At 42.8% G+C, this 12118-nt stretch overlaps 1 protein-coding gene across 1 annotated transcript; it reads right to left on the bottom strand.

Annotated features, from left to right (window-relative positions):
- Nucleotides 1–5167: 5167 nt before the first annotated feature.
- LOC308126999 (uncharacterized protein) lies at nucleotides 5168–11002 on the bottom strand. The gene is made up of 7 exons (XM_080491730.1): nucleotides 10815–11002; nucleotides 8863–9068; nucleotides 8611–8703; nucleotides 8438–8530; nucleotides 8146–8256; nucleotides 7838–7961; nucleotides 5168–7434 (listed from the first exon to the last, which is right to left on the bottom strand). Exons 1-7 carry the CDS (start codon nucleotides 10837–10839, stop codon nucleotides 5756–5758), a joined length of 2331 nt encoding a protein of 776 aa, XP_080347856.1. The 5' UTR covers nucleotides 10840–11002; the 3' UTR covers nucleotides 5168–5755.
- Nucleotides 11003–12118: the final 1116 nt, after the last annotated feature.

A 12118-nucleotide genomic window follows, 5' to 3' on the forward strand; every position in this document is an offset into this window, starting at 1 on the left:
TGAAAAGACTTCATTTTCACTCAAAATAGGATTTCTAATGTTTTTACATGTTTTACAATATTTATGAATTTTAAGGTGCAATATTCTATAAATATTTTATTAGTGTTTTCTAGATTGAAAGTTTTATTTATCATTCTAATAATTCGTTCCTGGAGTTTAATGACGTTTATACGTGTTCTGTATATATTTCCCCGAAGCTCGAGGCAATATGTCGTGTATGGCATTTTAAGTGAGAAATACAGGATATGCAAACATTTCTTGTTCAAAAAGTTGCTTGTTTTATAAATAATACCAATTGTTTTAGGTAATTTTTTTTAATATATATTCTATATGTGGCTTCCAACTGAATTTATCATCTCGGATTAGGATTCCCCCAGGAGCTTTAGTTTCATGCACTCTCTCAGTTTTTACTCCATTTAGGATTAACTGAATGTCACAATTTGACATGGCCTCATAAAACACCATACATTTAGTTTTATTTTCATTTAATGATAACCTATTAATATCAAACCATTCTTTTAACCTGATCACCTCCTTTTCTACTGTTGTCAACAATTGTTTTATGTCTGATCTTCATCTTCACGACCTGGAGACGCTTCCAGGTGTTCTGATACTTCGGGTTTATGAACCATCGCTTCCCTGACGTGACTCTTAAAACCAGCTGTCCACATGCTTGTATGACACAGGGGTTGTTACAGACCCACAGAGGTTCTGTTAAATATGATGTTATGCAGCGGAAAAGCACCAAACAGACCATATTTATAATATCACATTGCACTGGCATCATAGTACTATTCTTTTATTCCCCTCGCTGTGGTTCGATGAACCATAAACACTCTGTAATTGAAATCCCACCATGTAAACACTCCTATCTGATCAGAGTGAAATCCTGTTGGATCTGAGGTGGTTTAAGTGTGTTCCTGATCCGATCAGAGTTCATGTGAAACACTGGAGGCTTCCCGCTGGGCTGCGTCTGCGTTTCTGTTACGTAACGTCAGCGCATTACGCCTCACGCACGTCGAGGAGCCAAACGGGGTGAATCCACCCTGAGTACCAGGGCCTTCCAGGTGAAGTTCAGGATCATGTCACAGCATCATGGGAATAATAGAAAGGAATAGAAAGACAAAAAAAAAAAAAGAAGTGTTGTAATTTAAATAGGAACACTACTGTGTGATTAGAACAATAATCTGCACTTTGTCCGATTGATGTCAGGTAAGAGATTATCCCGTTTGGGAATTAAAATTCCAGACAGGATAGACGGTGTGACTCCAGACTCCGACGGACGGAGGAAAACCTCCAGGGGAGGAGCTGCGTCAGGCTGCGGGAGGAATGTTCCGTCCTGATGCGTCCACTCTTATCATCCCAGCGAGAATCGCGCGTTGCCAACAAAACAAGAGTCCTTTATCCAGTCCCGCCGTCGTCATGGCAACTGTGAAATGAGGCTGACCTTGAAAATGTCTTTATCTCTCCTGCGTCCTTGAGAGAGGAACAAACAGTTTGACGTGGAAAATTCCAGCTCCTCCGATTCCCGCCGGTCAAAAAATAAAATAAAATAAAAAAAATCACATTCAGTAAGAAATGTTTTAGAAACTGTATTAGTGTGTAAAGAGAAAATACACCATTTAATTTAATGAAATGTATTAATTCAAACATAGACGATGAGAGCAAACTAAGATTTCTAAGAATTTCTGTTAATATTATTTTCTTGTGTTTTCAGCAGATCTGAGAAAACATCAAGGAGTTCTGTGCAGGACTGAAATCCTCCAGGAAAAAAGTACAATCTCAACTATAAGGTGAAATTTAATAAGAGATACTAAGCCGGTCTGAACTCAAGCTTTAAGGGACAAAAGGAGATTATTGAAAAACTTGAGAACGTCCTCTCTAAAAGAAGGATTGATTCTTCTATGAATGCGAGAGTTTCTCAAACTTTATAGCGAAGACTGCAGTCTTTTAAGTAAATGTTTTGTTTGTTGTAAAAAAATTATAAATTAAAAAAAAATGGAAGGGTTTTCTGCAAAATAAAAGTTTAACGTGAGGCCCTGGATGATTCACTCTCTGGACGTTCTCACGGCCGCAGGCTGAAACAGGCTGAACGCTCCGTTACATAAAACTGTTTGTATTTGATCTACACATGGAGACGCTTTATGTGAAAATCCTCTCTGCTGATATCTGATTACAATTCGAATCTTCAGAGTCTCAGCAGGAGTTGACCTTCCTCTACGGGTGGAGCCGACTCTGTTAACCAACCCCACACCCCACCCCACCCCCGAAGTTCCTCCACCTTTACATAAGAAGGACGGGACCACCTGCCAGGCCAACGCACATATCATGTGCAGGCTGGGAACCGAGAGGAACAATGAAGAGATGGACGAGCGACAGCCTGCAAATGAGACGGAAAGCATAACAATGGCAGCCAGTGTGAGAACTGCTTTCAGAGAGCTCCTCTAAAATGCTTTTTGCTGTCATCTGTCATTATGTTTTTTCTTCATTTTCATTATTGTTCTCCATCTTTGTTGCTGAAATTTTGCATTTGTAAATCTTAGCTTCTGAATTCGGTCATAATGGTCACGTCTGGGACAATTTAACATTTTAAATCTTTTAAAACGTCTTTGTCTTATTTAATTTCTCACTATCTAATGAATTCTACCACTGAGCTGCATAAAGTTATTTGCAGTTATTTTGGTTTATTTTGGTTGCATTCATACAAAGCAACAAACAAGAACATTACTACAAAAAAGAATTAACCATCCAGCAACCAAAAAAGTCATTTTGCTGATCCTGTGCCATCAAAGGATTAAAAACAAAGATCAATAATCAAAAACAAAACTAAATGATAGTTTAAATTACAAATAATAAATTAATATCAAATTCACAACGTAACCTTATATTATTTTACTTTTTGAAAACTCATAGAGAATTAAACATTTTTCAAGTCCATTCCATAACCTCACTCTCAAAACCGACACACGTCTTTATTTAACATTTGTTCTGACTTTACAGGTTTCAAACATTAACACCCCACCATTAAATTATAAATAGTCTTTCTTTAAAAAAAATTAAAAAAATTTTTTTTTGAATACAATCTGGAATGCTGTTATTCATCACACAGAACATAATTTATAATGTTTTTAAATATGCAATATCCAGCTCTATTTATGATCCGAATCACTATTTTCTGCAATTTGATTATTGGATCCAAGGTAGTTTTTTGTGTATTTCCCCATATTTCTACACAATATGTCATATAAGGTTGCACAAGTGATCAGTACAATAGTGGGAGTTTTGTGGGGCATTTAGTTAGTGAGGATCATGATGGTGGGTAAAGGTCACTAGTCCAAACATGTTTAAAGCTATAGAAAACAATTAACAGGAGCCAGTTGACCTGAAATGCAGATGTTTGGACCGTGGGAGGAACAAGAACAACATGCAAACTCTCCATGTGAGCCATCCATTCAGCTTCCTGTGTGTTTGTGGACAGCAATATAACCCGAGTTTATATTAGATTCAGATTCAGATTTCACTGTTTTAATTCACAGTCTGTCGGCTTTAAGCACGTGATTGAAAATAAGAAAACAGTTGCACAACATATATCAAGATCCACTGTTGAGACGCTGCGTTTCAATGTTTTCTTGTGCCTCAAGGCTCAACAGTGCTTGGATTTAAGTTTTTTTTTTTTAAACAATATTGACATTGAACACAGTCTGTGTTCCTGGAGGTTAGAGCAACAATCCCATGAAAGGAAGACCCGGGTTCAAATCCCAGGGAGGTTTACATCAGGAGGACTTTTGACCAAGCCAAACATGCAGATGAGTCACGGCGTGGTGAGCCCGGAAGGGGGGGGAGCGGCCATATTTGTTTGTTTTATCATTGAGATTTGTTTGATCAGATTAGGTCGCACAGCAACTTTACGGGAAAACAACGGAAACATCTAGAGACTAGAATCATATGTTTACACAAGAGCTATGAAACACCATCAAAAAAATATATATATTTTTTTTTAACTATATCAACTTTGACTAATTTCTTTGGCCAAATTTCATGAGTTCATTTTCAACCCTCTCATTCCTAATCCCAGTCCGTGGCCAAAAATAGTGCAGAAAACCAAAAATTTGATTAGACGAACTTTCTCTCTGGTACAAAAATGGTCAAATAAAATGAGTTGGTAGAAAACATTTGAGGTGAATTTGAGAGTAAAACGGCAAATATCAAAGAAATTAAAAGTGTTTTCATTTCCTTCAGATGCATTGTGAGGAGCAGGATGGCCGTAGCAGAGCGGCGGGAGGCCTTCACCTTCAGTCTGATGAGACTCCAGCAGCATCTGCTGTGAGAAGTTTGAAACTGCACGAAGGAGAAACAACTCAGGAACTCGAGGACATTCTGATAACGGACATGTAGATCATGTTCTCAACTGTACCTTTAAAAAGTGTGTGAGAGACGCCACATTACATTTCAGACCTACAAAGTTCAGCCTGACTGGGAGGTTGTGGATCGGAGAGCTGCTGGAGCTGTGGAGGTTGACAGCGACACCAGGATGTGGCAGCTGGGAGGATTCTGCTCCTATTTAATGTGAATTTATTGCACCACAAGCAGTGCAACAACACATACAATCAACCTCACAGTCAATAATAATACATGATATAATAATCATCCTTCCTGAACACTTCAACAGATTTGACAGATTAAATCAGTATTTTCAGGCCTCTATCTTTCAATCTGATTATATTTTTCCAACAACAGAAACTTCTACATGTACGTAAGAATTACAAAGAGAAAAAAATAGTTTATTTTTGTAAAAACTCACTAAAACTCATGGAAACACAGTTAAAAGGTTATAAGAAGGAACTGGCACAAAGTGGAAACACCAAGCATGGAGCAATGGTTCGAGATCATCAGAGATGGTTACTCAATGGAAAAAAAAATTAAATCATTACTTAAAACTCAAGGGACATACATTTGAGGAAAAATCGGAAGAAATGGAACGCCAAGCAGGAACGTGACACCAAGAACTAAAATGGACTAATCTGAAGGAAAAACTATGAGTACTGGAGATGCCCCGCTGAATGTGTACTGTTTGTAAAAAATTACCTGAAGATCACTAACCCAATCATTTATTGTTGATATATCCACCACTGTAGAGTTTCACCTCATACACATGCAAGAAAACAGTCATGTTCCAATGATCTTTATTTTTCTGAAAAACCAAAAAACGAAACGCAGATATATTTCCTGGCAGGTTAAACGTAAACCTACACACTCTATATATGTAGTAAAATAAGAAAAGTAATTCCCAAACGCAATCTTTTCACATGTCAATAATGTTAAATGGGCGTTTTTCCTCGTGTTAGTTTGAGACAAATTCATGAATGATCAGACACATTTAATCACTTTAAAGTCAAACACAAAAACAGAGTTGTTGAAGTTTTAAAAAGCAGACATCTGTAGATTAAAAAAAAAAAAAAAAAAAAAGACACTGAAGCATTACATAATGTTTCCAAGTGACATGGATGTATTTTAATGAGCAAATGACTTCAAAACGTCAAGCGTGTGCTACTGCTACTTTATTCTCTCCGAACGTGTCTTCTCTGAGAAAGCTGATTGATTGGACAGAAGTCGGTCACATCACATTAGTACTTAAAAAGAGCTAAAACGTTTCACTGAAGCTGCTTCAGACAGTTAGAAAGCCGTTAAGAGTGCATCTGAAACGTCAACCAGAAATCCGTCGATCCCTAGTCCGATCAACACGCGGTGAATTAACTCAATAGTCGTCGCTGGCCTCGTCCTCCTCGTCGTATTTCCTCTTGAGGCCGTGCTTCTTCAGCTTCCCCCGGTGCCTCCTCTTGGCGGCGAACTCGGGGTTGGCCTCCCTGGCGTGCATCTGCTCGTGCTTCTTCAGCAGGCCGGGGACGGAGAAACCCTTCCCGCACGTCTCGCACGTCCACGGCTTCTTGCAGGTGTGTGTCCGTTTGTGGACGTTCAGGTGGGACGCCAGCTTGTAGGTCTTCCCGCAGACGTCGCAGCTGTAGGGCCGCTCGTTGGTGTGCAGGCGGATGTGGACCTTCAGGTTGCCCACCTGGGTGAAGGTCTTCTCGCAGATGGTGCAGCGGTACGGCCGCTCCCTGGTGTGGATCCTCAGGTGCACCCGCAGGCAGTACTTGCTGGAGAACTTCTTCTGGCAGACCGGGCAGGGGATCTTGGCTTTGGGGATGTGGTCCAGCTGGTGCCTCTTCAGGTCGGACAGGTAGACGAAGGTCTTCCCGCACTGGGAGCAGAGGTACTGGCGGTCCCCGATGTGGTAGCCCATGTGTCTCTTCAGCAGGCTGGGCACCAGGAATCGCTTCCCGCAGCGCTCGCACATGTGCGGGCGGTCCCTGGTGTGCCAGCGCTCGTGGTTGGACAGCTTGAAGGCCGTGGGGAAGACCTTGGTGCAGTGCTTGCAGGGGAACGTCATCTGGCTGGTGTGGCACTCCATGTGGCGCTTGAAGTAGGTGGACTGCGTGAAGCCCTTGTTGCAGACGTTGCAGTAGAAGGGCTTCTGCCCGCTGTGGGCCAGCATGTGCTTCGTCAGGCTCTGCAGCTTGGTGAAGCACTTGCCGCACTGGCCGCAGGCGTAGGGCCGCGACGAGCTGTGGGTCTTCAGGTGGTTGTTGAGGAACGCCTGCGTCCGGAAGCTCTTGTTGCACGCCGAGCAGACGAAGGGTTTCTCGCCCGTGTGGATGCGCTCGTGGTCGGTCAGCTTGGACTGGTACGGGAAGCTCTTGTCGCACACGCTGCAAGAGTATCGGTCGGACGGGGGGCGGATTTGCTTTCTCCGTCTTATGCTCGGCTTGGAGTCGTATCCGCCGGTGAGTCTGGGTGGGGGGAGGGGCGGCAAGGCCGGGAGGGACAGTGAGTTTGTGGCGATCTGTGACACCCACTGATGTAACGTGACTCTCTGAGTCTTCTGCCCGTCTTTTGCTCCGGCGGCGGCGGGCTTGATGGGCACTTCAACTACTCTGAACGGGATCGACTTCATCGGCAGCTGCTGCAGTTCAGCTTTCTCCGGTGTTTTCGCTGAGCTGGGATCTTTGCTTTCAGGGGGATCGACTGAATCGCTATGTGTGGAGCTCTTCTCCTCGGAGGTCTTGCCCTGTGCCGAATTCTCGCTCTGAGCGGATTGGGTGACTCTCGTTTCTCTGGCCGCACTCTCCTCCGCTTGTTTCTGAGGTGTAGCAGCAGGAGGCGCCCGGCTGTCGGAGTCATCAGACATCATGCCCAGGTCCTCCGTGTCGCTGATGGAGGCCGAGCTCGTTTCATTGACAGAAACCTCCAGTGGCTTTGGTGATTCTGGTGCAGGAGGAGGAGGAGGCGGCGGCGGCGGAGGGGGAGGTTCTGCAGGCTTCGGCCGGAATGCGAGCGAGGTGAGAACGCAGTCACCCACTGATGAGGAAATAGTAGCTGGGAAAAAAAAAAAAACGTTGCGTCACTTTCACAACACCAGTTGTCGTATCAGTATATTTTCAATCAAAATGTTTGTTGTCATGATTCCCAGTCCATATCCTCCAGGGACTTGGGAGGAATCCATACGAACGTCCGCGTACTCGCCATTGTTAATGTTTATAGCGTGTTGTTCTCCGCTCACGTGAGTGGCTTCATTGCGAAAACAAAAAACAGCACCCACTAGTGGCCGAACACCCTTAATTATATATATATTCCCACCGTTTCCATGTAAACGTGACTTTTTTGAAACGAAAATGCAAAAAGAAACATAAAAAACCCCAAACTAATGCGTTTTCACTTCAAACACTGTGGGGTAAACAAGGGCAGCTATTTGACTCGTCACACAACTTGGACAATCTACCTTTAACACCCAGGAGTCCTTTTGCCTGCTGGTGCAGGAGGAGAGTCTTAAGGTCGCCCGTCTCAGGAATCAGGCCTCCACAAGCCTCCAGGATCGAGGCGTCTGCTGAGATCATGGTGCCCAGCTGAAATTTATAAGGAGATATTGTAAAAAAAAAAACTAAAAAAAACCTTCAGACGTTGTTTTACCTCTTAGGTCGGATGGTATTTAACATGTTGATAACAATCTGATAACAATGCAACTGAATGTTTGAAATACCATGTTTACTTGTCATATTGCTTTAATAAAGCAGATTCTGGCGTGTATACCTGCGACAGGTTGGGTACAGGGAGAAGCTGCTCCAGCTTGCACACCAGGCCTGCGATCAGAGTCTGCAGCGCCGTGTCAAACTTTGTGCCGTACTGAGCTGGAAACACTTCCTGCACAGAGGAGGGAAGCAGATTTACTCATCTTAGAACTTTAAAATCCATTTAAATAGGAAGGTTGTAATAGGTAAATGTATAGTATACGTACAATTCATCGACAATGTCAAAATGCTTATTTTAATAGGTATGTGCTTGAAACGAAAATGACTTTGCTGCGTCATTCAAGCACAGGTACCTTGAAGAAGCGCTTCCTTTCGCTGGGGCTCTTTTGCAAACTCTGGACCAGCACCATGAAGTTTGTCTGAGATTTCTCCACTTCTGCATCCTTCTGGAATACAAAACATAGATATTTTAAGATTGTGGCTATGAACAGAGAGATTTGAAATGCTTCTAACGTAATCGTCTTACCACTGAAAGTGAGGTGATCTTCAGTTTATTAATAAGAGTTTGGATTGCCTTGGAGTCTGGTGGGCCGTCTCTTTGCAGCATGTCCAGAATAATCTGCAGTAAACGAGCAGAAATTAGCCACGCCCCCAAAACAAATAACTATCAAACAAATAAAAGGCTGAACCTAACAAGCGTCTCACACTCGGCTGTGACTCCGTCCTCCTACATGCAATGTATTTCGTTACACGTACAAAACCAAACAAACCAGCTCACCCTGGCTCTCAACCCCAAGATGAGTTGGGCGGTCTGCTTGAAGCTCATGAGCTCGGGAACCGTGTGCGTCACCATGGTGACAAACTCCTCCACCTTGGGGTACTGCTTCACCTTCTTCTGGCGGACCACCTGCCAGATGTACGAATACGTCAGCTGCAGGGGGGAGGTCATCAGGCGGAGGGAGGAGAGGGGGAGGCCTCCAACACCTGCGAGGGACGTGAGAAATATTGCATCGGCAAAAATGAAACCGATTCGTGGGCTTGAGGGCATTTCTGAGGACATTACTCAGTTATGAGACAGGGGACAGTGTGCATCTTTATGAATATGTTTATAATAATACGCTGTTTTGGCATAAATTCTAAAGAGATTTTTTTTTAAGGAAACTTAATTATCATCTTGGGTAAAACAGTCTGACCAAGAGCTTTGTAATCCCCCCTGCCTGCTCTGCATTCTTTACAAAAATAAAAGTTTTTAAGATCATGATTATCTATTTAAACTTGATTTCAGTTTTTTCCCCACGAACTATATTCTGGCAGGCTGAAACTCACTGTCCATGCACCATGACATCAGACCCGATGATACGAAAGAGCGCTCTTATCTCTCGTCTGTTGTCATAGCAACGTACTGAAGAACTTGTTTTCAGGAAGTGCCGGTTTAAATAGCAAATATTCGCACATCTGACCAGCAACTTCACTCACTTCCTGTAAATTCCCACAAACATTACACACAACAATTTATGTCATTTCTTTTTTAAATAGAAATTAAAGTTTTATTCACCACACTCATATAATGAAAAGACAGTAACACAATATTTGGATACGACCTCCACAAGAGTTATTTGGTGCCATATCTTTGTAAAAATCCAGGAAGGAATCGTCTGTTTGGGAAACGCGGGGTGGAGAAACAACAACAACCCAAGATCAGTGGCGAAAGATCATGGAAGATATTGTCTTAATGGAAAAACTAACACACATAATCAAGATTCAAAAAAGCACATAACTAAAAATAAAAGGTCGGATTAAAAACAATGAGCAATGTATACACCTGCTTTTAGCAGAAAATTAAGGTATTTCCAAGGTGACACTGGTTGTAAGGTTTTATTTATATTCAATAAAGATTTAAATGGGGGAAAAAGTTAGTAAATTAATAGCAGTTCATCTGTTGCTTTCATGGAGGCTCCTCCTGACTGACTTTGTGGTTTAATTCACAAATCTTTTTCTTTCCAAATCTGATAATGAGCCATTTATAGTGGATGGACACAGATTTAACAGCTTCACAGTGACGCAGTCAGTTAATTAGTCAGTGTTGAGATGAACCCACACTCTGGTCAACAGCTCATCCAATGTGTCACAGACACTTTGCAGTGACTCCCTGGTTTCCTTTCAGTCTAAAATCATCCATTTGTGCTCAACTCGTCACTGAAATGCCACGAGAAATGATGTGTGGACGAGACGTGCAGAGTGCAGGCGGTGCAGCAGGGGGCGCTGCAGTGCAGCCTCGGCTGCAGCAGGGGGGCGCGTTGACGGCTGACAAACAAACTGCAGAGTAGACAAGGTTTTGAACGAGTGCACGATTGCGTGTGCATGTGCTGCTGTGGTGAGGGGTGGAAATGAGCGCCAAACTGCGGCAGAGTTGGATTAAAACTTTAACTTTGCGCCAGTCACACCGGTCATGAACGAGGGTTTTCATCGCCGGTGTGACGCCGCGGGGCGGCCGACGGGAGCGGCGGCAGGACGGGATTCAAACCAGATCGTTACAGCTTCAGTGGACGAGTTTAACCGCCGCACTTGGTGCCCAAATAGAATCGCAGACGTCGGTTTATCAACAGGTTTATTCCCAGCCCACAAGCGGCTCCCTGCTGCAGATGGGCCGGGCTTTTCTGTTTTATTTGCTCTCCACCGTTTTCCGGCGGCGGCCACGGTTAGCCTGCTAACGTTAGCCTAGCCACATACCTGCGGTGTCGGAGCGTCTCGCCATACTTTACTCAGGACGTCCCGCTAGTGTGACAAACGTTCCCCAACGTGCACCAAGCACACGCTCACTGAAACCGTTATTAACGTATAAAACCGTGTTTTTATAGAGCGTCAAGCCAGGAGCAATAATGGCGACCGCTGGCAGCGGCTTTCCAAAACAAAAGTCCGATCACTTCCGGCGGAAGTTGCCCGATGAAATAAAAGTATATATATATTGATTTTTTTCAGTTCTTGAACACGTTAAAGAGGCTGCACGGAAGTGTCAAGCTAATTAAAATACTCAATATTCATTGGAAAAAAGTTAGTTCAGGTGGACTGTGAACAGAAGAAAAATAAATCTTTAGAATATTTCATGATAGGACCAACAAAGAGTTGCAAAATAACCACACAGGTATTAATTATATTGTCACCAAATAAAACAGAAACACATGATATCCAATCTTATTACAACCATTTTTCATCCATCCCGGTTGACGATGGTCGAGGACAGGATACACCCTGGATGAGTTGCCAGTCCATCACAGGCAACCACACACACACACACATTCACACCTCGGGGCGAAGGGAGGAAACCAGAGCACCCCAGGTTAACACACACACGGGGAGAACATGCAAACTTCACATACCCAGCCAGTATTAGAACTCAAAATATTCCCCCGGTGAGGCGAGAGCGCTTACCACTGATCCACCATATAACCCAATCATATTACCATCAACTTAAAACAATTTGGACATCTCAGTTGTCTTTTTCTTTTGATAGTCAGTAGGCTACAAGTAAATGGATGAGATTGGCATAAATTAAAGCAAAACAAAAACAATGAATTGGAGAAAATTTAAGGCACAGTTCATTTCTTGACTTCGGGTTGTCACATAGAAGGTTTCAAAAATGGCTCAGCTTTGGTGCAGGAAAATAATAATTTAATAACAAATATAGTAATAATATTTTGTGCTGCAAGATTCTGGCGATGACTGACAACTGCATTTTGTTTTTATTTTGTCTTTATGCCCGAGTGGCGCTGCCACTGCATTTGGTTTTTCCCTGAAAAAAAAAACATACATTTGAGGCTAATAACTGACTGAATATTGCCGTGTGTGCATATAGTTTGACATTTAAAAAAAAATAAAAAATGCTGAAAGTTGTGGTCTCTTTCTCCGAGCCCACATACGCCTGAGGTTAATGCTCATCTGTGAGAAGTACTGCACCAACAAGCTTGGTTAGTTTTAAGCTTCTGCAAAGCTTTACTCTCGCCTGGTTTATTTGTGGGTCTTTCTGTAAATGTGTT

This window comes from Lipophrys pholis (genome assembly GCF_963383615.2).
Source record: "Lipophrys pholis genome assembly, chromosome: 22".
Classification (NCBI taxonomy): domain Eukaryota; kingdom Metazoa; phylum Chordata; class Actinopteri; order Blenniiformes; family Blenniidae; genus Lipophrys; species Lipophrys pholis.

Excerpts from the sequence above, each read along its gene's own strand:
- LOC308126999 (XM_080491730.1), bottom strand. The coding sequence starts at position 10,839 with ATGGCGAGACGCTCCGACACCGCAG. Across the intron at positions 9,069-10,814 it reads GAGACGCTCCGACACCGCAG|GTGTTGGAGGCCTCCCCCTC; the intron begins GTATGTGGCTAG and ends CGTCCCTCGCAG. Across the intron at positions 8,257-8,437 it reads AAAGGAAGCGCTTCTTCAAG|GAAGTGTTTCCAGCTCAGTA; the intron begins GTACCTGTGCTT and ends TCCTCTGTGCAG.